General features: G+C 57.4%; 1 protein-coding gene across 2 annotated transcripts in view; it reads right to left on the bottom strand.

The window, feature by feature from the left end:
* STX1A (syntaxin 1A) overlaps positions 1 to 26524 on the bottom strand; it is an 83259-nt gene that overhangs the window by 15929 nt on the left and 40806 nt on the right. For both annotated transcript variants that reach the window (XM_082068310.1, XM_082068311.1), the window contains exons 4-5: positions 9210 to 9284; positions 5341 to 5414 (exon numbers count right to left, since the gene is read on the bottom strand). In XM_082068310.1, coding sequence (XP_081924436.1) covers positions 5341 to 5414; positions 9210 to 9284 — 149 coding nt within the window. The remainder of the gene's footprint in view (positions 1 to 5340; positions 5415 to 9209; positions 9285 to 26524) is intronic.

Genomic DNA, 26524 nt, shown 5'->3' with positions numbered 1-26524 from the left:
CTGCCAGAAACCCCATGAAGCTCACAGGCAAATGCAACATCCTGCGATGGAGTCAGGATGCACAGTGCAGGACAGGCTGGGGCCAGCGGGCCAGAAAGCACCTAGAGCTCCAAAGTCCTCAAGGGCACCAGGCTGGCCAGGGCTCAGCAGGGAAGGCAGAACTCACCGCGGGCCGGGGGAGCAGGACAGCCAGCAGGGAGGACAGGGATCTGCCGGGGGAGCAGGACAGCCAGCAGGGAGGACAGGGATCTGCCGGGGGAGCAGGACAGCCAGCAGGGAGGACAGGGATCTGCCGGGGGAGCAGGACAGCCAGCAGGGAGGACAGGGATCTGCCGGGGGAGCAGGACAGCCAGCAGGGAGGACAGGGATCTGCCGGGGGAGCAGGACAGCCAGCAGGGAGGACAGGGATCTGCCGGGGGAGCAGGACAGCCAGCAGGGAGGACAGGGATCTGCCGGGGGAGCAGGACAGCCAGCAGGGAGGACAGGGATCTGCCGGGGGAGCAGGACAGCCAGCAGGGAGGACAGGGATCCCTCCGGGGGAGCAGGACAGCCAGCAGGGAGGACAGGGAGCCTTCAGTCCACCCAGACCACAACTACAGCTCCGTGTTCTGCTTGGAGCTGCCCAGTGGGAGCGACGCCAGCTCAGGCCACCAAAGTGGTCTGGGCTGGGGCACAGGACAAGGACAGGCTCAGAGGAACAGGGTTTGGTCAGCTGAAGGTGACAAAGCTCAGGGGGATCTTATTGCTGTCTACAATGACCCGGTGGAAGAATGGAGAGAAGCTGGAGCCATACTCTTCTTGGAGGTGCATGGGCATAGGACAAGAGACAACAGACCAAGCTGAGACACACGGAATTCAAGTTAAATATTAAGGGAGAAAAAATCATCATAAAGGTGGCCAAACACTGGATCCGGACTCATGGACTGATGCCTACGGCACCTCCATCCTTCTAGACACGAAGAACGCAGCTGGACAAGGCCATGAGCCACCCAGCGTGGCTGGCACTGCTCATGGCAGCGCTGGGACCTCCCGAGGTCGCTTCCCACCAGCACGCTGGGAACCCACAACACCGAACAAACCTGGGTGCCAGATCTCTAGTTGGGCTATTGCTTGTCCCTGGATGACCAAGAGTCCAAGGGGGACACCCATGTGACAAACAAGGCCAATGCCAGCTGCAATAGCTCCATGGAAACACAGTGTCCCTGCTGAGGCTCTGTCCCATGGCACCAAAAATACCAAATCACACCAGCCGTGCACTGGGAACCAGGGCAAAACCAATGCAGGCGACGGCCAGGGATGCTGTCGCACTAGTTGGTGTGTTCCAGCCAGAAAGCTGCGTTACCGCCAGCTCACCCCTCACTGTTCCCTGGGTGACAGCTCCAACAATCACATCAGCACCGCTCACCCAGCAGGCACACACAGTCCGACAGCGCTGTCACCTCCTCTTACCCGCCACGCGTGGTGACAAGCACAGCCAGCAACGCAGCTCCGGGACAGCGCTCTGTGCCCAGCTCACCGCCCGCCCTGCACACGGGTGTGTGCGCTGGGCACACACAGCTGAGCACACACAGAACCCCAGAGTGTCAGGGCTTGGAAGGGCCCTGGAAAGCTCATCCAGTGCAATCCCCCCATGGAGCAGGAACACCCAGATGAGGTTACACTGCTGGGGACACACTGCTGGGGATACACTGTTAGGGACACACGGCTGGGGACACACTGCTGACAACACACGGCTGGGGACACACGGCTGGGCACACACGGCTGGGCACACACGGCTGGGGACACACAGCTGGGGACACACGGCTGGGCACACACGGCTGGGGACACACGGCTGGGGACACACGGCTGGGCACACACGGCTGGGCACACACGGCTGGGGACACAGTGCTGGGCACACACGGCTGGGGACACACGGCTGGGCACACACGGCTGGGCACACACGGCTGGGGACACACGGCTGGGCACACACGGCTGGGGACACACTGCTGGGCACACACGGCTGGGGACACACGGCTGGGCACACACGGCTGGGCACACACGGCTGGGCACACACTGCTGGGCACACACTGCTGGGGACACACGGCTGGGCACACACGGCTGGGGACACACGGCTGGGGACACACGGCTGGGGACACACGGCTGGGCACACGGCTGGGCACACACTGCTGACAACACACGGCTGGGCACACACGGCTGGGGACACACGGCTGGGCACACACTGCTGGGAACACACGGCTGGGGACACACGGCTGGGCACACACGGCTGGGCACACACGGCTGGGCACACACTGCTGGGCACACACGGCTGGGCACACACTGCTGGGCACACACGGCTGGGCACACACGGCTGGGCACACAGTGGTGCTGGGCACACACGGCTGGGGACACACGGCTGGGCACACACGGCTGGGCACACACGGCTGGGGACACACGGCTGGGCACACACGGCTGGGCACACACGGCTGGGGACACACTGCTGGGCACACACGGCTGGGGACACACGGCTGGGGACACACGGCTGGGCACACACAGCTGGGCACACACGGCTGGGGACACACGGCTGGGCACACACTGCTGGGCACACACGGCTGGGCACACACGGCTGGGCACACAGTGGTGCTGGGCACACACTGCTGGGCACACACGGCTGGGCACACACGGCTGGGCACACACGGCTGGGGACACACGGCTGGGGACACACGGCTGGGCACACACGGCTGGGCACACACTGCTGGGGACACACGGCTGGGCACACACGGCTGGGCACACACGGCTGGGGACACACGGCTGGGCACACACGGCTGGGCACACACGGCTGGGCACACACTGCTGGGGACACACGGCTGGGCACACACGGCTGGGCACACACGGCTGGGGACACACTGCTGGGCACACACGGCTGGGGACACACGGCTGGGCACACACTGCTGGGGACACACTGCTGGGCACACACTGCTGGGCACACACGGCTGGGCACACACAGCTGGGCACACACTGCTGGGGACACACGGCTGGGGACACACTGCTGGGCACACGGTCCCAGCGAGGGGTCAGCACTCCTGGGCACATGAACAGCTGCAGGAGACTGAGAGCACCTTGGTGAGAAGCCCAAGCCCCGCGGTGGAGCAGGGTGCTCCATGCCCACCTCAGCCTCCCACAGCAACGGCCTCAAGCTGCAGCCCTGGGGAGCTCCTCTCCCCTGGGGACAGCGCCTGCAGAAATGCTAAGAAATGTCCAAATTGCAAGAAAATCACCCAGTTCCTTGACTGAGTGTTCCATGGCTGACAGAGTTGGACTTGTGGAGGAGAGAAGGCTCCAGGGAGACCTTACCGCAGCTGTTCAATATATAAAGGCAGCTTATAGGAAAGAGGGAGAGAGACTTTTGACCAGGCCCTGCAGTGACAGGACGAGAAGTGGTGGTTTCAAACTGAAAAAGAGTAGGTTTAGGCTGGACATAAGGAAGAAATGTTTTATGATGAGGGTGGTGAGACAGCCTTCCAACCCAAACCTCTCCATGACTCTGTGGTGGAGCAAAGCCCTGAATGCCGCTCTCCGTGTGCCAGGATGACGCAGGTGCAGGCAGAGCACGGCAGCTCCGGTCAGCGTGAAGCTCGCACGCGTGCTGGGCCAAGGTGCCACCGTGCGCCTGATCCAGATAAACCTGCACCGCTGGCTGATCCAACAGGGGCAACTAGAGCCACGACCTTGATCTCTGCTGCCTCCATCCCGACATGCTCTGCTATCCTGGGATGTCCAACACAATTACATAGCTCTGACTTCAGAAAATCAGTGAGTATGTCCTATTTTCACAAACTACACACTATTTAGAAATTCAAGCCCTGGTTTCAAAAGCAGCTGGAGACCATGGGTATCCTTGTCTTCTGAGACCTCAGGTCATCATCTTCTTCTGAGTTAACCTGTGACAATGCTGCAGGCTGTATGAGGTGTGCATGAAGCTCGGTCACCTCCCCTGTCCCCAGCTCCGTGTCCTTTCCCTTAGCTCTCCCGAGGCCCTAGCGCTGCCCTCCCAGGTCCTGCCTGCTGCTTCCTCAAGGAAACCTTCCGGCACTTTCTGCCAAGTCACTGGCCTTGCCACGACCCCACTGACTCTGTTGGTGTTCTCAGAGTCTTCCCACTGCACCCACTGTGGACATCAGAGCGATGGTTGTGACCAGCCCTTGCTTCCCAGATGCCCAGGCCAGAACTGGAGTGTGCTCAGCAGGGACATCTGCAGCAATCAGAGCTTCTCACTGCACTCAGATGCTCCCGAGAGAGAAAAGCCTTTCTACAAGACACTTGAACGTTTCTTCCATTGAAGGTTTCTAAGCTATTTCTTGCCTTTGCGGGGGTGGGAGGGGAGTTACTCAGAATTGTAGGACAATTCAGGCTAGAATGGACTTCAGGAGGTCATGCAACCCAACCTGCGGCTCAAAGCAGAGTTAGTGATTTCGGTTTTCAGTGTGCGCTGCTGGGCCTACGGACAAGCCCCATGTCCCTCAACACCCCACCACGTTCCACCCCACTGAAGCGAGAACAGCACGACTGCTCATCACAACTGAGCACAACACAGCCTGGGGAGCAGCCGGGCAAAGGAGAGGGAGGTGGACCCTGTCCCTCCATCTGCCCCTGGATAACACTGCTAAGAAGCCCATCAAAAGAAAGTGCCAGTTCTTGGTTTCACAGGAACAAGAGGAAGAGTCGTGTCAGCCCTTCCGAAGTCTAACGCTCCCTGAGCTGTGAAGCCACACTGATACCTGGTGGAGTGGCAATCACAGACCCAACGGGGAAGAACCTGCCCAGCAGCCTGCACAGTGCTCTTCCAAACGCCACTCGTCTGCTTAGATTAAGGGAAAGTTTAGGTGAGCAAATGAGGTCTCATTTATGAGCTGCTCAATCATCCTTCCAGGCACTGCAGAAACACATGGAGACTTCAGGTCTCCGAACATGTTGCAGACAAATGTTCTCCCGTCAAAGCTGGCACTTCAGAGGGCATTTTTTCTCCAGATAAAATCACCTTTAATGAGATGGTTAACATAAATGTGCAGAACCCACATGCCGGTTTGTTCACACCGATGCCCAGACTTGGACACACAGACAAAGCCCTGCTTGCTGCCCTCGCCCGCAGCCCCTTCGTCACGCGCTGGTGTCACAGGTCTCTCAGGCTGCTTTTTCACTGGTCCATTTGGAAATGTGCTGCGCTACTTTCCCCAGGATTTGCACACCAGAACTTCTTGCTCTAAAGCAAAGCGCAGCCCCCTCTCCCATCACCTCCGGGACCCCTCAGCTGCCTCCAGCCACCTCCCGTCCTCCCCGTCCCAGCGCCACAGGGCAGACACTCACCTGAGTTTTCCTTATCCGCAGGTCAGCAGATGACCTGTTCAGTCCTTCCTCTTGTTCAATACTCTGCTCAATACCTGGGCAGGGTAGAAGGACACAGATTATTTCACACTGTTTAGAGAAGGGAAAGGGGTGGTTTGGCAAAAGGGCTGTAAAAGGCTGCAAATCGAGGAGCGCCTGGCACTGAGCAGCTCCCAGCTCCCCAGCCCGTGATTGCGCCAGGACTGTCGGCAAAGCCCCGTTCCATCATGGCAAAGCACCCAGTGCCGGCCATCAGCTGGGACTCGGTGCTGTCCAGGGCCGTCCCCATCACTCCCAGGCTGGTAAACGCGGGTTTCAATACAGAATAGATGTCACGCTCAGGTCTGATCTCTGCACTTTATGGTACTCAAACAGAATGGAGCGCTGTTCTCCCCCTGCTAGGTAAGGGGAGGAGAAAACCCAGAGCTAAAATGTCTGTAAAATACCAAAGCTCAAGATGTCTCCAGGGACCCTAAAAATAGTAGGTGTGCCAGCTGCCCAGCCCTGCCCGGGGAGGACTCGCCAGGCTGGCAAGAACGTGCAGCATCTTGCTGAACACTCCACTGCAGCAAAGCGGAGATCTGCCCTTTTAATGATGCCCAGTAGTGCAGCTGAGATGAATTCGTCACTTGCCCGAAGTCCATAAATCACATGAGGGAGGAGCGCTGCCCTGCGCAGCACCCCATCACGGTTTGGGCAGGGAGGGAGCATGGGGCTGCAGGGCAGGGGTCTGGCACAGAACAAGGCAGTGGAAATCTGTTCTTCAAGGCCAGCTCGAGATGTGCTAATTCAAAAGCTTAAATTCAGGGACTTAAAAAGCCTGGAAGAAAGCTGCCATCAGCAGGCTGGCCCAGGCTGCAGACACCTGTCTCCACGTAGACCCCCAGGTGTGAGCTGGTGGCATCTCTCACATTTGGCTGAAGATCCCATTCCCAATGCAGTTGTCCCACAGTTCTCTGAGCTCGGCTGTCCCCAGCACCTTCCTCACTGGAGCAGGTCCCACGAGCCCAGCACAGGGCAGGTTCCTCCTGCAGCAGGAGCTCCCCATTCCCTGGAGCTGCCCCTCATCGCCATCCAGTGCAACGGGGCAGAGCGCAGGACACCGACACCGCCGTGGGCATCTGTGGTTTGTTTCTCTTTCAGCAGATCCGAGCCCGTATCTCCGTGCTTCCCAGCCCAACCCCTCCTTGCCAGGCTCCCGAATCCAGTGACTCCCTGTAGCACAGTTCACAGTGTTCATGACCCCAGGAAGGCATGGACGTGTTGGAGGGGCCAGAGGAGCCCCAGGAATGACCCGAGGCTGGAACAGCTCTGCTGGGGACAGGTGAGAGAGCTGGGGGTTCAGCTGCAGAAGAGAAGCTCCGGGAGACCTTAGTGTGGCCTTTCCGGACTTAAAAGGGGCTGATAAGAATGATGGGGACAGACTTTTGAGCAGGGCCTGTTGCCATAGGACAATGGGTGATGGTTTAAACTAAAGGAGGGAGATTCAGGCTGGACATGAGGAAGGAATTGTTGCCCTGAGGGTGGTGAGAGCCTGGCCCAGGTTGGCCAGAGAGGTGGTGGCTGAACCATCCCTGGAGACATCCCAGGCCAGGCTGGACGGGGCTCTGAGCACCCTGAGCTGGTGAAGATGTCCCTGTCATGGCAGGGGGGGCACTGGGGGAGCTGGGAAGGGCCCTTCAACCCAAACTGTTCTGTGATTCTGCTGTGTGCTGGTTACACGGGTGGTCCCATGGTACCACCCTGCAGAGAGTAGCAGTGCTGTAAAGACTGTGGGCCTGGAAAACCCTTCATGGTGACGGCAGAGGGTGCCCAACAGCAGAGGATGCTCTGGGGAAGTGCTGGAGAACATCAGCACAAATTCTGCACGCCCTCCTACTCTGTCCTGGAAGAAGCGTCTGTATCTAGAGCTGATCGAAAGGTCCCGTCTCACACAGCCCGCCGGCCCTGGCGCTTCTGTGCATTCCCCTGCCTGCGCGCACACCGGCTGCTGCCTGCCCAGCACATTGCATCAGCTATTGCTCTTCCTCCACACTTGTCATAAACCCTTCCCTGTTCCCAAGGAACAGTATTGGCAAACATTGTGCATTTAGGATAATTAATAAAATCACATTTTCCCAAGAAGCTGGTAATTAGAATTAGCCTCTGCATGAGCAATGTCTGTTCTAAAGAAGTCAATTCGCTGTCAGCAGATGGTGTTTTTGATGAGTCCTGACTGTTTTCTTTCATAGATCATGCTGGCCACAAGGCGATTCAAGAAAAAGCACAAGGACTAACTGTCTGTTGTTCCAGGTAAATACAATACCAGTGAGTCTTTTCTGGATGAAGGAAACAGGAATCAGAGCCTGTTCTTCAACCTTTCAGGCTCTCAAAGCCCCTTAAGAACTACATAACATAACAACTGTGGAGGAGGATTTTTGGTTTGCACAGGCTAAACCCCGTCCCCACCCGGACACCAGGGATCTCAGCGCGGTCCATGGGAAGGGATCCCTGGTCTATGAAATGGGTAAGCTGGCGCCCAGCTCTCCTTCCTGGGTCCAGCTGAGCTCATGTGCCGGGAGGACAGATGGCAGCAAGGGGACAACAAGGAACAAGTCTCCTTCTGGCACACACATGGGACATGGCCACGTCAGTAGTGACAAACCCAACAAAAGGCTCCAGCTGCCTCTAAGTCCTCCATGCCCATGGGGGTCCCACGGAACCCTGGTATTAGGGAGAACGCTGCTGCTGTGGGAAGCACCAGCTCCTCTCTCCCCTTCAGACACAGACAAGTTCCTGCACCAATCTCACCCAGATCCCGCTGAAGTCCAAGAGCACTGCAGGGAAACCTGAGCTGCGCCAAGGGGACCTGCCTCCTGCCTCAACATGCTGCCGTCCTCGCCGCCCCCTCAATCTCCCGGGTCCAGTCTTGGGCTTTTGGGCTTCTCCAAGTGCTCCAGCACAACCCCGGCCATCAATGGGCTGACAGTCGCGTTGTTCTCACTCTCCACTTGTCAAAGAGATTGATTGACTCTTCCAATGGTGCAAACTGATGGTCATGTTGGCCGCACCCTGTCCCTGCACTGCCCGAGGCGGAGGTGTGTCAGGACGCTGGGGCATGCTGATGAGATGGGAGGGGATAACCTTCCCCAAGCCCAATGGCCCCTTTCTTCCCCACCACCATGCCAACCTGGCTCCTAGGGAAGAGCCAACTCTTCTTTGGGGCTTGCAAATCCCACACCAGCAACTCTTCAACCACTCAGCACTGGCAATCCAACCTTTGGCCATGGTGTGGGTCTGCTCAGAGCGCAACACCTGCCAGTGCTGGTGGCATGGGACCTGCTCACAGCCCACTGGGGCTCATGGCCCGTCCCCTCGGCTGCATCCTGGGAATGGGGCTCAAGGGGGCAATTTCCCAAAGGGCAAATAAAAGCAGCTGGAGGGTGCCAGGGGGAGGGAAGGTGACACCCATCCCCGAGTGATCCCCGCAAACAGTGGCAGCCGCCACTTCTGGCTGTCCCTTCCTCCAGCTCTGTGACCTCTCTCAGCACCAGCTCGGGCTGCCAGAGGACACACAGGCCCAAACTGTGTCTGTCCCCTGCCCTTTTCCACCCAGACCAACCACCTCCAACTGCCCTGACCTGAGTCAAACCCCAGCTGCTGACGGCACAGAGCTGAGGTGACAGCCAGGGTGTCACAGCATTTCTGGTCACGGGGAACGCGTGGGAGGTGCTGGGCAGTGGGGACAAGGAGCAAGACCCAGGGCAGCAATGCTCCCTACCCCATGACGGGAGCTGCGCCACCCACTGCGGGGCTGCCGGGCAGGGCCCCGCGGGCAGAGCCCCCCAGCAGCACTGCAGGCAAATACTCACTCTTTAGCTTGGAGCGCACTTTGTTCGCTGTCTTCTTTATGTCAGACATCAGCTCCTCCAGCTCCTCCTTCGTTTCTGGGGAGAAGGAAAAGAGCAAACACAATGTGCTGGATACATGGGTAAAATCTGCTGCCCAGCTCCAAGGCACGTGGAGCCCGGAGCTGTGAGCACTCCCACCTCCAGACTGGGAGCCCCACACACCCCACTGCGCTCTCCTCACAGTCCTGGGCCTGGAAATAACCCGGCTGCTGGTGGGCAAGCAGGGAGCTGGGCACAGCCCCACCTGCCCCCCGCCCTGCAGGATGTACAGTCCTGTAGTGCAGAGAAAACAGCCCCAGCTGCCCCCCGCCCTGCAGGATATACAGTCCTGTAGTGCAGAGAAAACCGCTGCTGGACACTCACCACGGGCTGATCACTCCAAGCCCCCGCAACACCGGCCAGCCCTCCCCAGGGCATTACAACAGGTCGTGTCCTCCACTGGCAGCCAGTGTGTGTGTGTGTGTGTGTGTTCCCTCCCCAGCCTGAATTTGCTGCTTTGGGCAGAAAAGTAAGGGCTGAAGCAGGCAGAATCTGTCCCCAGCCCCACAGCCCATTCTCTCAGGAACGACTCTGAGCCGCCCAGCAGTGGCAGGAGGGTGAAAAGCAATTCTCACGTTTCAACAAGCAGGGGCACAGGAGTCACAAATAAAAACAGGTACAGTGAGTCCCTTCTTCCCAGTGCCCACAGGCATCCCACATGTGCCTGCACGATGCGTGTGGCTGCCACCAGGAGAAGAGCCCTGTGAGCACGGAGGATGCCGCTGAGCCTCAGCTGCTCAGGGCCACCGCTCCAGGACAAGAATGCTGTGACAAGAATCTCCTGGGCTGCCATGACTATGGACTTGGCTAGAGAGAGGAGGAAACTATGTACCAGACCTGAGGGACTCCATCAGCTGGGGAAATTCTGAGCCCCGTGTGACGGATGGGACCTGGCGCAGTGCTGGATCTGCCCCCACTCCCGAGCGCAAACGCCAGGAATGGGCTCTGAGCTGACCACTGACAGCACAACCACCGCGAGACCTCTGGGCACTTGTGTCCTGTTGGACATTTCCCAGCATTGCAGCAGCACCTCCAAGCCACAAGCTGTGCTCGGTAAACCTGGATCAGAGCGAAGCTCCTTGATCAGCCCTGCAGAGAAGAACGGGGGGATACTGGTGGGTGACAAATGGGACATGAGCCAGCAATGTGTGCTTGCAGCCCAGAGAGCCAAGTGTCTCCTGGGCTGCATCAGCAGCAGCGTGGGCAGCGGGTGCAGGGAGGGGCTGCTCCCCGTCTCTCTGCTCTCCTGGGACCCCCCAGAGCACCGAGTCCAGCTCTGGGTCCCCAGCACAGACAGACACGGACCTGGCAGAGCGGGGCCAGAGGAGCCGCTGAAACGGTCCAAGGGCTGGAACAGCTCTGCCCTGGAGAGAGGCTGAGAGAGCTGGGCTGGGCAGCCTGGAGAAGGCTCCAGGGAGACCTCGTGCTGGACCCTCAGTACTGAAAGGGGGCTGTAGGAAAGATGGAGAGAGTTTTGACCAGGACCTGCAGTGACAGGACAGGGGACAAGAGTTTTAAACTGAACAAGGATGGGGTTAAGTTGGACACAGGGAAGAAATGTTGCTCGGGCTGCCCAGAGCAGCTGTGGGTGCCCCATCCCTGGAAGTGTTCCAGGTCAGGCTGGACGGGACTCTGAGTGACCTCGTCTAGCGGGAGATGTCCCTGCCCATGGCAGGGGTGTTGGAACTAGATGATCTGTGAAGGTCCCTTGCAACTCAAACCATTCTGTGAGCCTGGGATCTCATCCAGGTTCCTCTCTCAGAAACCAGAGTGTCCTTGAAGGAGCTGGGATGTGCCACCCTGTGCTTCAGCACCCGCCAGACCCCCTGAGCACATCAGCAGGGCTGGAGCGGGGGGCGCAGCCTCTGTGCTCAGCACGTGGGTTCCCAGCTGGGCGGCCCTTCAAGCTGCATAGCTGCAAAAAGGCTGCGTGGTACGAGATGCCACCCACGGGCTTGTGGTGGCCCAGCTGGCTTGCTAAGGATGTAAATGTGCCCCAAACGTGGGACTGGCCAACCCTAAAATGCAGCAGGGAGACCAGCATGTTGCCATATCTCAAGATCCAGATACTAAAGGAAGTAAAAAACACTTGCCATTCAAATATGATTTCTCAGAAATGCTGCCACCCTAATGCTCCCTCTTGATTTTGATGGGATCAAGACTTACTTAATTCAATAAAACTTTGTTTAATAGACTCTAGGCGCATTAACTTAGTCATTTTAATGGCTGTGGTAGCTCTGATGCTGTATGCTCCCAGCTGGCAGTCACAGGCATAATTAGAAAATCATGATGATGGGAATGTGCTGGGGGAAGGTCACATCCTATCGACGGTTGTACACATTTCTGACTCAAAGCTAAGAGCTTCAGCACTATTGGGAAAAGGAGAAAATGAACATGTCTGCGAATACCTTCACCCCAGGCCACAGGTACTTCTGAGCAAGCCAACACAGCGGCCTCACCGGGGGGAGCGGTACAATTATGTATTTACTAGAGAGTAAGCACAAATACAGGGAAAGGAAGAGGACATTTTCAGTTTGAGTTCTCATTTAAGTGACCAATTATTTGTCTTTTCCCCATTCTTGAAAGAACTTCTATTTAACTTGTATTCAAACCTCAAATCCTGGGGGCAGTTTTGGGCCCCTCACGCCAAGAAAGGCCTTGAGGTGCTGGAGCGAGTTGAGAGAAGGGAACGGAGCTGGTGAGGGGCTGGAGCACAAGTGTGATGGAGCGGCTGAGGGACCTGGGGGGTTCAGCTGGAGAACAGGAGCTGAGGGGAGACCTTCTGATCTCTGAACTGTCTGAAAGGAGCTTGGAGCCAGGGGGGTCGGGCTCTGCTCCCCAGGAACAAGCGCCAGGAGCAGAGGAAACGGCCTCAAGTTGCGCCAGGGGAGGCTGAGGTTGGATCTGGGGAACAATTTCTTCCCCAAAGGGCTGTGGGGCATTGGAACAGGCTGCCCAGGGCAGTGCTGGAGTCCCCATCCCTGGAGGGTTGGACAGATGGACATGAGGTTCTCAGGACATGGGGCAGGGACAGGGGTGGGTTATGGTTGAACTTGATGATCTTGAGGGGCTTTTCCAACCAAAATGATTCTGTGATTCTATGATTAATAAAGAAACAAACCATCCTGGGCTGAGGAACTCCCCAGCTGATGGGGATGCAAAGACCCAGCAGGACCGAGGGACAACAGGCTGCCAGGAACACAGCACAGACTGAAAGCTGCGTTTGTTCACCTGGAAAGGGGAAAGCAAAGCGGGTTCCTACTGCTGCCTGGGACTACCCAGCAGGACGGTGGAGAGAAGCCGGAGCCAGACTGACTGCTGGTCCTTGGAGGTGACCTTCAGGTTCTTGCTGAAACTTGGAGATGCACAGAAACAGGACAAGCAGTGACAGACCAAGCTGGGATAAGCAAAATTCCAATTAGATATCAGGAAAAAAAAATCATCATCATGAAGGTGGCCAAATTCTGGACCCAGAGAGCCTGTGTGATGTCCAGTCCTTAAGGATATTCAACATGTGGCTGGGTGAAGGCCTGAGCAACCTGGCCTAATGGACCTGCTGGAGGGTACTGACCAGGGGCCCTGGAGGCCATATCCACCTTCAGTCCTATGGAACAATGTCATGTAACTCACTGCTACGTTCTTTCGCTTCTCCCTGTCCGTTTGGTCTGACGGATCACTGCAGAGGTGTCCCTGAGGACGCACAGGGCAGGCGGTGAGTGTGGGGAGCACCCCGCTGCGCTGGCCGCTCGGGAAGGGGACAGGACCACGCGCACGGACGGAGGGGACACGAGGCGGGGAGCAAGGCTGCCTTCCTGCAAAATATTCCAACTGAGCAGCAGGGAGAAAACACTCCTCCTGGCTGGCTGTGAGTCACAGGACGTGTGAGGATTACTCGGCGACCTGGCAGGCACAGGCTTGCCAGACAATTATTTTCACATCCATGGCGTCTGTTTAAGTGACTCACTCAAATCTATTTAACTGTTCACGGTGAGTAACATCCAGCAACAGGAAGCTGAAGCACCACAACATCACTGCCGCTACGGCCGGGGTTACCTCGACGGCAGAGCAGCGCTAAGGGACAGGACATGATGTTTAAGAGGACAGGTGAGGATCCCCCCCTCCCACAGCCAGCCCGGGACATCTGCTCTGCTCCTGCGGGCAGCGAGCGCTGCCGGGAGCGGGGACGTCCCCATGGCCACCAGCACCACGGGCTGTGACCCCAGTCCCCGCTGGGAGGGACCAGGAGGCTTTGGTTGGGTTGATCCTTACACCCCTGGGGAAGCCCCAGGGCCCCATGACCTTCCCTGGAGGGGAGGCCAAGCAGCACAGGGGAGGCAGGAGTGCAGGCAGGGCTGCAGGCAGGGCTGCAGGCAGGAGTGCAGGCAGGAGTGCAGGCAGGAGTGCAGGCAGGGCTGCAGGCAGGGGTGCAGGCGGGGGTGCAGGCAGGGCTGCAGGCGGGGCTGCAGGCGGGGGTGCAGGCAGGGGTGCAGGCAGGGGTGCAGGCGGGGGTGCAGGTGGGGCTGCAGGCAGGGGTGCAGGCAGGGCTGCAGGCGCGGGTGCAGGCAGGGCTGCAGGCAGGGCTGCAGGTGGGGGTGCAGGCAGGGCTGCAGGAAGGGGTGCAGGCGGGGGTGCAGGCGGGGGTGCAGGCAGGAGTGCAGGCAGGGGTGCAGGCGGGGGTGCAGGCAGGAGTGCAGGCAGGGCTGCAGGCAGGAGTGCAGGCAGGGGTGCAGGCAGGAGTGCAGGCAGGGCTGCAGGCAGGGGTGCAGGCAGGGGTGCAGGCGGGGGTGCAGGCAGGAGTGCAGGCAGGGGTGCAGGCGGGGGTGCAGGCAGGAGTGCAGGCAGGGCTGCAGGCAGGAGTGCAGGCAGGGGTGCAGGCGGGGGTGCAGGCAGGGGTGCAGGCAGGGGTGCAGGCAGCAGCAGGAGCCCTTTCTCCTCCTGCCAACAGCAAGTGGGGCACCAGCCTGGCTGAAAGCAAAGGCCCAGCCCAGGCTGGTAACACCACTGAGCTCCAGTCCAGCCTCAGCTGCTTGGAAAAGAGGAAAACGCAGTTCCTTCATGTTCCCCTTCCCCACAGCTCCCTGAGCTCCCAAAAGCATCCCCCACAGCACAGGGAAGGGGACGAACAGCACTAGGAACCCCCAGAGCTGCCAGGCAGGACGCTCCCTGGGGCAGGGACACAGTCCTGCCTGCCGCCCAGCGCGCAGCAGCCGCGTTCACCACGGTCAGCGAAGGGGGAAAAGCCTCTGGAGCACCAGCCCTGGGCACAAGGGCCGCGGGAAACCTCCCCCCTTCCCCGTTAGCCGGGGTGAGGGACGCCTGCCCGCCGCAGCACGTCTGGCACGGGGGCTGCACACACCGTACGCCACGCTTCCTCACTCAGTGTCCAGATTAATAAACCTTCGCCTCTTCGGGACCTGCAGTTCTGTACTGACAACAACCAACGCCAGCAAGAAAAGTACCACTTCAAACTAATTTGTAACTGAGTTCCCTGACAAAGCTGGAAAAAAGGATCTTTTGGGGAAAGATATAGCATTTCAACAAAAAATTAAAGATCCTGACCACAGTTCCTCCAAGGAAATCTACAACATTAACCTTTCTTGCCTTAAAACTTTTCCTCCTTCTCTCACAGCTTACCATTGATGTGCCTGTTTATTTTGGCACTTATAGTTATGAAATGTAGGGTATTTCTTAAAGGCGTATGAAAAGAGTAAGCGCAGAGCTGGCAGCCCCCACGAGCTGCCCAGTCTGTGGGAGCAAACCATAAAGGATCCTTCCTGGGGATCTACGGAGCTGGTTGAAATATTTTCCACAGTGTCCTGTTTTAAAACACAACAGGGAGGAGATTGGCTAGAAAGGCTGTGCCAGCCCCGGGCTGGGAACCACTGACCAGTCAATCCGTGCCCAGTAAATCATGGAGGAGATGCTCCTGGGAGACGTGTTGGAACACATGGGTGACAGGGAGGTGACGAGGGACAGCCAGCATGGCTGCACCACGGGCAAATCACGCCTGACAAAGCTGGTGGGCTTCCATGATGGAGTGACTGCGTTAGTGGACAAAGGAAGAGCTACAGACATTGTCAATCTGGACTTCTGTAAGGCCTTTGACATGGCGCCCCACAAGTTTCTTGCCTCTTATTTGGAGAAATACATGTTTGATGGATGGACTACAGGTGGATAAGGAATTGGCTGGATGGCCACATCCAGATCACTGCAGTCAGTGTCTCAATGCCCAAGTGGAAACCTGTAATGAGCGGTGTCCCTCAAGGGTCCATACTGGGACCAACACTATTTAACATCTTCATCAGTGACGCAGACAGTGGGACCAAGGGCACCCTCAGCAAGTTTGCGGGTGACACTGAGCTGAGCGGTGCCATTGACACACTGGAGGGAAGGGGTGACGTTCAGCGGGACATGAACAGCCTGGGGGAGTGGATCCACGTGAACCTCATGAGGTTCGACCAGGCCAAGTGCAAGGTCCTGCACCTGGGTCAGGGCAACCCCAGTACCAGCACAGGCTGGGGGAGGATGGATGGATGGATGGGTGGATGGATGGATGGATGGATGGAGAGCAGCCCTGTGGAGAGGGACTTTCCAGCTAAGTCCCATTTGTCCTTCAGCTCCCATAGGCTGATGTTCCTTCTTGGAAACAGAGCTCACTCTGACATCACAACTTATTTATTCAAGCTAAGTAAAAGAAGAATTAAAAATCAGACATTCGGTTTGCAAGACACTGAGTTAACCCCTTCCTAATCTTCTAGAGCTTTCTTCCTCTCTGATCAATATAATCCATTGCAGAAGGTATGACAGAAAGGGGGCGCGCACAGAGGAGCAGGAGAGAGCTGCGCAGAACTGAGCAGAGCCGGGATTGTCCCTTCCATGCAGAAGCAACACAAGGAGCTCCAGCTGCTTGCTGAGCTGCAGAAATAGGACACAGCAGAGCCGGCCATCTGCCTTTGCCAGGAGCGAGGGCACGGAGGCGGCCGGGACCGTCGTGAGGGGCCAGCAGCCCTGGGAGTTTTAACTTCCAGCGTGCCAGCAGGGATGAATCCTGCTCGTGATGCAGCAAGGAGACATGCTGCTGGTATTCAGTATCAGTGCAAAACGTCACAAGGCTTTTACATGGGAGCAGAACAGAGAAGATGCATGGAAGGGTCTGAAAAGCTCTTATGGTTCCTCTGGGACTAAGGGCACTCCCTAAAACTCCTCATCTGTACCATCTGGCTGTGTTTGGAGGTGATCCGCAAAAGTAGCTTTTGACTTTTTAAGTGTCTAAAAAAGGAAGCAGGTGAGATGTTTAACTGATGTTTCTATTACACAGACTCATAGAATGTTCTGAGTTGGAGGGACCCACAAGGATCACGAAGTCCAACTCCTGTCCCTGCCCAGGACACCCCACAGGTCACCCCGTGTGTCTGAGGACATTGTCCAGTCTCTCCTTGAACACTGTCAGGTTGGGGCCGTGACACCTCCCTGGGGAGCCTGTTCAGTGTCCAGCACCTCTGGGTGAAGAACCTTTTCCTCATGTCCCACTGACCCCCCTGGCTCATCTGCTGCCGTTCCCTGGGCTCTGTCACTGTCACAGAGCAGAGCTCACCCTGCCCCTCCTGCTCCTGCTGAGGAACCTGCAGCCCATGAGCTCTGCCCTCAGGCTGCTCTGCTCCAGCTGAACAAACCCAGGGACTGCAGCTGCTGCTCATCCGGCTTCCCCTCCAAACCTTCCCCAGCTTCGCAGCCTCCTCTGGACACTCTGCAGCAGCTTTGTCTCCTTTTCTCCCGTGTCCCAGCCCTGCACACAGTGGATGCTGCAGGTGAGGCCGCCCCAGGCAGAGCAGAGGGGACGATCCCCCCCTGCCCGCTGGCCGCGCTGCGCTGGGTGCACCGGGACACGGGTGGCCCACTGGGTTCCAGGGACACTGCTGGCTCTTGTTCAAAGACACCCATCCCTGGCTGTTCTACAGCGTCACTTGCAAGGTCTCGGGGCCCCCAGCTCTCTGGAAGCAATCAGCTGGCTGATGAGCAAACTGCTTGTTCCCTTTCCATGGCCTGCTCCTGCTTTCCTTCCAGCGCCCCGTGCTCCCCACGGCTCTCCTCCCAGACTCTCCATGCACCCCCCAGGGTGGCACTAAGCACCATCACGATCTGTATGAGTGCCCGGTCCTCTTGCTGCCGCTGCCCCCCGGGCACACGCCAGCCCCCGCAGCTCCGGGCTGGGCGCGGGGCACACGGACAGCGGCGCCGGGGCTGGGGAGCACAGCCAGCCCTCCCACAGGCAGGGACACCAAGTGAAGCTGCTCAGGTCTATTTTACAACACCGAACCACATTAATTGTCTTACCCTCCTTTAATTCTCTTGATCGAATTCCACTTCAAATACTCCATTATTTTGCCCAGAAGCAAGGTCGGGTTTATCAGTCAATAATTACCCAGCTCATTCCCTCTCTCTTCCTTTAAAAATTGACTCTGTGCTACGTGCTGAGCTCCTAGAGCCCATCAGGTATGTGAATACTTATTGGAAATCAACGCTAATGGCAGAGGCAGCTTCTTACTCAGCTCTCGGAAAACTTCCCCATCGATAACTTCAGGTAGACTGGACCCAGCAGTGTCTGGTTTTGGTACCAACTGCTCAGTAACAACCTGAATTACTGTTGGAATGTAAGAATTTAATCATCAAAAGATACATCACATGTTTTCTCACACACTCAAAGAAAGTGTTTCCCATGTGCTTCTCTCCCTTCTGTTATACATTATTCTCCCATTTTCCTTTATTAATTTACCAAAACAGCTGAAAGGTTCCTGCTCTTCTTCAAGTATGCCACAAAAACCCTCAGCTCATCCTTCGGGCTGGCGCTTGCTGGACTTTCCAGCTCCCTGTGACTCCCAGGTCCAGCGTCTGTGAAATCTCCTCCTCCTGCCCACCATGTATGGGCAAGCAGAGATAAATGTAAATCAATGGCGAGTAAAACTCCAAAAGTAGGAGTTACAGAAAACAGGTGAGAAATACAAAAGGATGCACTGAGAATATAGTGCTTTAAATTTGTTCTGTGCACACATGATACAAAGGAGCAAGTCATGATCATTTATACCAAAGCTGCTCACTTTTCACCTTGTCCTCAGTTCCCTTTATCTGCTGAGACAAAAAGGGGACGAGGCTCTTCGGCGTGAGCACAGCACGTCTCACGACACAGAGCTTTGCCTCATTCTCCCAGGCTCAGGCTGTGGGCTGACACCGGCCACCCCAGCGCCGACCCGAACACGAGCAGCGCTGTGCACGGGGCCCTCCCCAGGCTGTGACAGGACATTCCACATGCCAGCAAAGCAAAACCTTCTTCTAGGTCTGAGTAACACAAACTAGGCTGAATTTGGGATCACAAACGAGCAACTGCAATTCTCTGGTTTATTAATTGGTCTTGTAACAGATGTCTGGGGCAACTAAATAATTTCTTTTTGTTCCATGCTTAATCTTAGGATCATGGACTTAGAGAGTGGTTTTGTGTTGGAAGGGACCTTCACAGATGATCCAGCCCAAGCCCTGCCACGGGCAGGCACATCTCCCACCAGAGCAGGCTGCTCAGAGCCCCGTCCAGCCTGACCCTGAACACTCCAGGGATGGGGCACCCACAGCTGCTCTGGGCAGCCTGTGCCACTGTCTCACCACCCTCACCGTGCAGCATTTCTTCCCCGTGTCCAACTTGACCCCATCCTTGTTCAGTTTAAAACTCTTGTCCCCTGTCCTGTCACTGCAGGCCCTGGTCAAAACTCTCTCCATCTTTCCTACAGCCCCCTTTCAGTACTGAGGGTCCAGCACGAGGTCTCCCTGGAGCCTTCTCCAGGCTGCCCAGCCCAGCTCTCTCAGCCTCTCTCCAGGGCAGAGCTGTTCCAGCCCTTGGACCGTTTCAGCGGCTCCTCTGGCCCCGCTCTGCCAGGTCCGTGTCTGTCTGTGCTGGGGACCCAGAGCTGGACTCGGTGCTCTGGGGGGTCCCAGGAGAGCAGAGAGACGGGGAGCAGCCCCTCCCTGCACCTGCTGCCCACGCTGCTGCTGATGCAGCCCAGGAGACACTTGGCTTTCTGGGCTGCAAGCACACACTGTCGGTTCATGTCTCATCTGTCATCTACCAGTCCTTCTCCACAGGGCTTCTCTCCATCCATCCATCCATCCATCCATCCATCCATCCATCCATCCATCCATCCATCCTCCCTCAGTCTGTGCTGGTACTGGGGTTGCCCTGACCCAGGTGCAGGACCTTGTACTTTGCCTGATTGAACTTTATGAGGTTCACATGCCTTGGTAACTTTGTTCCTGTCACCCCGGCCGTACACTAAAGCATTTGATCTACCTTTCCCTGTTTATCCTCCACTCCTTTGGGAGGTTGCCTCTGAGCCACCATCAGGAGAGCTTCTTCCTGCAACGAGCGGTGACCCGGCCATACTCTCCACCACCCTGAGCACCCCAGCCCACGCTGCTTTCTTGCTGGTCTAGGAATAGCACTTGTTTATCTGACCTTGTTCTAGAAAGCTGAATGCAATGCCAGCTCAATCCAACTGAGTTATAAAAACTAAAATAAAAAGCTGTGGACCTCTCCGAAGCCCAGAGCAGGAGGCAGAGCTCTGGAGGGCAACAGCCATCCCAGCCCACAGCAGACACTGCTCTGCAGGACAGCATGATCACAATGCCACCAGCCTAGCCCAGGACCTTCCCTGGACGTGTCCCCGGCCTGTCCGCTCAGCCAGTCTCCTCAGCAGGGGCAGAACAGCTCTGCGGGGAGCAGGGGGCTCCCACGGGCAACGTCCTGCACACCAACCAGCACAGCCCACTTCTGCAGGACCCATCATGAGCCCAGCACTTATGTGACCCAGGACACACCATGGCTCTTCCCAAAAGCAGATGTACCCTGAACGCCATGTTTAAATTGTTCAGGATGAGAAAGCAAGTCCAAGCTAGAGAGCCTATGCCAGCAAGGGGCCCTGGGCTCCGAGCAGCCCACAGGGCCGTGGAGAAGCAGGGCCTGACCAAGGGGCTGGGAAATCCTTCACCTCGTGCACAAGGTGATGCAGATCACATACGGTGACCCCATTTGGACACAGAGAAACAGGGCTTCGTGCGGAAAGGCAGCCAGCCAGGGAGTTGTGGAAAAGTTCTTTTTAGAGTTGCACATTTCCATGGTAAAGAGCAAGTATCACCTCTTGCTGGAAAGAAAACCTTTTCTAGCACTGCTGAAAAAAAATGACCTGAAGACATCCTACCACCCAGAGCTTCAGCTCTTGCGTACTGGTTGTCTGGTGCTTTCCTCAGAATCCAGTAACTAATGGCAATGGTATAGACCCAGTTTCCAAGCTGGAAGGTATAACCACATGAACTTACCCAGAAAGAGTTTCTTAAGTGGCTCCAACATCTCTTAAGAGGCTCCAGCAGCAGCCAGACTGCTGAGGCTTCTGTGCTCGCCGGTGAGACACGGAGGACGCCTGCACCGTGACCCAGCGGAGGGCGAGCACGCCCACCCGCTGCTGCGCCACCGTTTTGCTCACAGATGCATGGGTTACAAGTTGCAAGTTATGAACTTGAGAACTTTTGAGTTCGAAATTGCATTAATTGAAGAACTAATGAATTTGCATGTCGGGACTAGTCTGTGCAAAGTGTATTGAGCCCTTGTTTATCGTGCTTGTTTTCTTCCTAATGAGCTCACAAAATCAAGTTTAATTTACAGACTGTGTTGTCCTGTAAATCCGAGAGATCCAAATGGACCATGACAAGCTGCGTTGCTCGTGGCCCATTCGCAGGCAGGACGGCTGGTATTTCTGCTGCTGTGGTTCGCTGTCCCGCTCACGCTGACTCCCCACTCTCCCTGCCCCGGGCGCTGCGCACGCAGCAGCTCTGAGCGCTCCCCCCCAGCTGGAGGGCCACAGGGTTTGCTAAGGGAACACCCCGTCCGGGTCACCCAGCCATGGCAACCTGCGGCTCTGCCGGGTGGCCGAGCAGACGCTTTGGGCACAGAAAGGCCGGGAAGGTCCCTACGAGCCACCCGCCGCTCGGCAGCCTGCTGCATCTCCACAAATAGCAACACACAAGCAATCATCGTAATGCGTTTAATCAAAAGAGAAAATGGGCTTGGGTCATCGGGAGGCTTTAGCAGCAGCCCAGGTCACAGAGTGTCACTAGTGAGGCAGCAGGGAAGAGATGGAAAATGGCAAAATGGGAAAATATCCAATTCACAGGGTTTGGCACTTGCTTAATTATCTTTTTCAGAGGATCACTGACTCACAGAGTGGTTTGGGTCGAAAGGGAACTTCACAGATGATCCAGCCCAAGCCCTGCCACGGGCAGGCACATCTCCCACCAGAGCAGGCTGCTCAGAGCCCCGTCCAGCCTGACCCTGAACACTCCAGGGATGGGGCACCCACAGCTGCTCTGGGCAGCCTGTGCCACTGTCTCACCACCCTCACCGTGCAGCATTTCTTCCTTACATCAAACCTTAATCCTTTTGCTTGGCCACCTGTCAGGGCTGGTGCCGGCACGGGCTGCAGAGCCCCCGGCCGCCTGCTCCGCCAGGCCCCTGCTGAAGATGCTCAAGGGCAAAGCTGGCTCTCGCTGACCTCAGGAACCGGCTTCACTCGCTGAGGCTGGGGTCACTCAGGCCCCAGGGCCATGGATCAGGGCAAGCAGGTGACTGCTGAGGGAAGGCAAGGTCTGCTCCATCCACCGTCTCATGCACCCACCGCTCCAAACACAAAAGCAAGCCAGCTCCATGCCTCCATAAGACACACGTGCTGGGGCTGTGCCCTCTTTCCACAATGTTCATCACAAGGCTGCCCCACTGCTGAGCTCTTCTGTTCATTTATTAATTTACAGAAATCAGAAAGAAATTGTTCCTGATCAGGAACTTCCCCCTGATCCAGCTCAGGAGCACAGGAGTGCACCCGCTGCTGCCTGGAGACTCCCAGCCCAGGCAGGGCGAGCACATCGCTGGCTCCTGAGCATCCTCCCCGCCGCCACCGCCCAGCTCTGCCCAGCACATCCTCATCCCCGGCCCCGGCGCCTTTCCTGCTGCTGCTGCTGCTGCTGAGCCCCTCCCGCCTCCCCCTGCCCGAGCAGGCAGGGCCCGCAGCCGCGGGCAGCGCCAGACGCTGCCTGCCATGGCCACAGCGCCGACGTGCTCCCCGGCACGGTGCTGCCCGGCACAGCACTCCCCGGCACAGCACTCCCCGCCACGGCGCTCCCCGGCACGGCGCTGCACGGCGCTCCCCGGCACAGCACTCCCCGGCACGGCGCTCCCTGGTATGGTGCTGCCCAGCACGGTGCTCCCCGGCACGGCGCTCCCTGGTATGGTGCTGCCCAGTACGGTGCTCCCCAGCACAGCGCTCCCCGGTATGGTGCTGCCCGGCACGGCGCTCCCCGGCACGGTGCTCCCCAGTATGGTGCTGCCCGGCACGGCGCTCCCCGGCACGGTGCTCCCCAGTATGGTGCTGCCCGGCACGGTGCTCCCCAGTATGGCGCTCCCCAGCACGGCGCTCCCCGGCACGGTGCTGCCTGGCACGGTGCTCCCCGGCACGGCGCTCCCCGGTACGGTGCTGCCCGGCACGGCGCTCCCCGGCACGGCGCTCCCCGGTATGGCGCTCCCCAGCACGCTCACTCCAGCCTCCTGCTCCTCCCCAGCGTGGCCTCAGTAGCCAGTGTCACCACACTGTCGCCAGCCACCTTTTCCACAGTGCTCGTTAATTCATTGGAGGGGAACTCTCCCCTCTGATGGAGGAGGGAACAGGGGATCCCAAAAGCAAGGGGAGCACCCAGACCAGCAAACCCGGCTTGCTCCCCACTTTACAGCTCCACACTTCCAGCACTGTCCTTGCTCAGCGCCCCTCAGAGAAGGGCAGGTTACCTCTGACTGCTCAAAATAAAAACACAGAAACTGGAATGGTGGTAGGGAGAAAAAACAACTTGTCTTTAACAAGAAAGATGAAACAACACAGCAGGAACAAACAGAAAATTGCAGAGACCCTACAAAATCCCTGCAAAAGAATGGCAGGATGTGTTCAGGCTGCACGGAAAGGACGGATGCAGGTCAGCGACTGCACAGACCAACTGCCAAGGACTCATCCGCCCTCCTCAGCTCTTGCATAGGAAATATTTTTGTGTATGGTCTCGTGTTGATGCCAACAGTCCCTCCTCGGCACCCACTCACCGTTCCCTCCTGGCCCCAGGTCTCTGCAGCCTCTTCCAAAGCCCTCCACCCCCTCGCTACATTGACTCCTCTGCTCCTGCCATCTGTCTCCTTTAATTACAGCTTCCCCAGCCTGCTCCCTCTGCACACACTGGGATTCACCCTCCCCTGCCACTTCACTCTCGTTCTTCATCGGGATTTGCGTTCCCCGTTCGCGGTGCTGCTCACTCTCGGCTCATCCCCCGGTACAGGGTGGGCTCTGCCCCGCCAGCCCTCGCACTCTGCCCCGAGCCCCTGCTGCCAATCGCTGCTACCTGTCTGATCATTTGCACACTTAAAAAATCGGTTTAAAATGTCCCTGCTGTGTAAGCAAAGCCGTGTGCAGGCGCCGTGCCCTGCCGCCAGGGCTGCGCAGCCCCGCGTGTCCGGCAGAGGGTCCTCGGGCAAGAGCGCTGCCCAGGGCTCACCCTCCCCGGACCCCGGTGACCACGCGGCCAGGGGAGCCGCTCTGCCCCAGCTCTCCCAGGGGGGACTTCCCTCTCCCGCCAGGGTGACCTTTCTACCTTTCAGACAGCAGGTTTTGCGTTCCCCAAGGGGAAGACTTGGGGAAATCTCATGCCAGCGTTTCTTCTAAACATCTGTGGACATCCTGGGTCACAAGATGTGGCTGTGTTCCCCACCTCATACACTATGGTCGTGGTGCATCCTCATCCTCCTTCACAAACCCGGACAGACAGAGGCTTTTCACCATCACCCGCCTTTTTCCAAGTTATCCCGCCTCACATTTCTGGCCGCTCGATGCAAACCCTCACACTCACACCACGGGCGTGGGGCTGCTCCGTGCACAAGACACGCGGCCACTGCCCACGCTTCGCATCCGACGCGCATGCGGTTCTGCAGCAGCTCCCGCAGGGCAGCAGCACTCTCCTCCGAGGCTGCAGAGCCCGACGCGCATGCGGTTCTGCAGCAGCTCCCGCAGGGCAGCAGCGCTCTCCTCCGAGGCTGCAGAGCCTGACGCGCATGCGGTTCTGCAGCAGCTCCCGCAGGGCAGCAGCGCTCTCCTCCGAGGCTGCAGAGCCCGACGCGCATGCGGTTCTGCAGCAGCTCCCGCAGGGCAGCAGCGCTCTCCTCCGAGGCTGCAGAGCCCCACGCTGACTCAGCGAACAGCAGCTTCCACACACACCGGTGACGCTCAGCAACGACAACACAAACCTCCAGCTGCTGCAGATGTGAAAAGGCACTGCTGCTAGGGTGCCGTGGATCTAACACCGCTCAGAAGCAAAACCAGGCTCCGGACAGCTGAAGGCTTTAATCAAAGTAAAACGTGAAAGCGAGGAAGAGCGGCAAGGAGAGTGCACCGTTGGTTCTCCCGCAGTGTGCAGCAGCCGGCGCCAGGCAGCGACGTACGGGTACACCACATCCACGACGTCAGGCCGGACACAGGGACCAGGCAATTAAAGATGTGGAGTCGGATTGGGGAAAAATGAGGAATGAGACCCACGCAGGGGTCACTCCGAGGTCCAGTTCAATTCAGTACTTTCATTAAGAGCTTGCAGGCTGGTGGAAAATCCATTCACCGTCTGGCAGAGGCGGCACAGAGGCGCTGTGCTTGCTTCACCTATCTGATTTAAAGACACTTGACTAATGACAAAACCAGGCTAAAAAACAATTAGAAAGATACTGAAAAAGGACCAATCTCAGCCGCTTCCCATGGAGAGCAATACTATAATGGCCAAATGCAACTCCAGGACCTTGTATCCGCTCGTACGCTGGCAGGAGGCTACGGGAGAGTCAGCAAGGAAGGCGGCAGCCCATGGCAGGACAGTGAGGACATGGATTGAAGGCGCAGTTAATCCAGTTTTCTGGAAGTCATGCCCACTAATGCTTGGCTTGCCCGCTTCTCGCAGCCTGTGGAGAGTTAATCCCCCGTTCAGTTCTGTCCTTCTGGGGCCAAGGGATGGGCAGGATTTCCCACACCAGCCTCAGCGGGGCCACAGCACCCGGTGCTGGGACAGGGACTGCGCCCAAACGCCGTGCTGCAGGAGATCCGGCGCCTGTGTGCGATGGTCAGGGGGCGACATGCTCTTCTCGTTTCCATCTCAGGAGCTAATAATGTTCTTTGAACAACTTCTGAAGACAGACACTAGCTACCACCAAACACGGTCCACTTGATAGTGAAGATATATGTCCTCAAGAAGTCTTCTCTGATCCAAAGCTCATATGCTCTGGATCAAAATAAGCACCAAATTTGGACTTGGGTTGTCGGGAGCCTCCACCAACTGGGGCTCCGTCTCTTTCATGGAGGACTTATCACCCAACCAACTCCTTTGGCACAGGAGGATTTCAGTCTTTCCTGCTTCTGACCTACCAGAGTGTCCAGAGGTGGAGCGGAGGTCGTGCCAACCTCAGCCAGCCTGTGGTTCTGTAAGGAGTTTTCTACTGCGATGGTGACTGATCACAGGTCACTAGAGACACTGAGGAGCCTCCCTCCTTGGAGATATTAGAATCTGGCCATGGTCCTGGGCAACCTGCTCTAGGTGACGCAGCTTGAGTGGGGGTGTTGGACCAGGTGACCTCCAGAGGTCCCTTCCAACCTCACCAATCCATGACTCTACAAAAAGAGGAGCTGCTAGGCTCTGTGATTGTGACGTACCAGATCAGACAGAGAAGCTCGTGTGCCGTGTTTCATTAACCGTATGGAAAACAGCTGTGCCACAGGAGGTTACGTGGCTGCAGATGCTGGTGGTTACTGATGCTGGACCGCGGGCTGGGGGCAAGGGAGGGGAAGGAGGAGCCTGCACCTCGCTGGACGTGTGCAGGGGAACGTCCTTGTCTGGGAACTGGCTGAAGAAGATGGGAGGGGATCCAATAAAGCAAAGAGATGGCACCAATGGAAGAAATTGTTCAAGAGCGAGAGAAAACGCCTTACAGAAGGAGATTCCAGAGCCCAGGAAAAGACTGCCTTGTTACAATCTGCTCCCACCTCACAAGGTGGAAATGCTGAAAACTGAAGGTGTGGTTAGTCTTCGCCTGGTCCTTATATCAACACCTTGGTCTTGCAGACCACGTCCTTCATCAAACTCAA

The sequence above is a fragment of the Streptopelia decaocto genome (assembly GCF_964273445.1).
Source record: "Streptopelia decaocto genome assembly, chromosome: 18".
NCBI lineage: Eukaryota > Metazoa > Chordata > Aves > Columbiformes > Columbidae > Streptopelia > Streptopelia decaocto.
The sequence above is the reverse complement of the archived record's forward strand: the minus strand, read 5'-3'. Positions and strand labels throughout refer to the sequence as shown.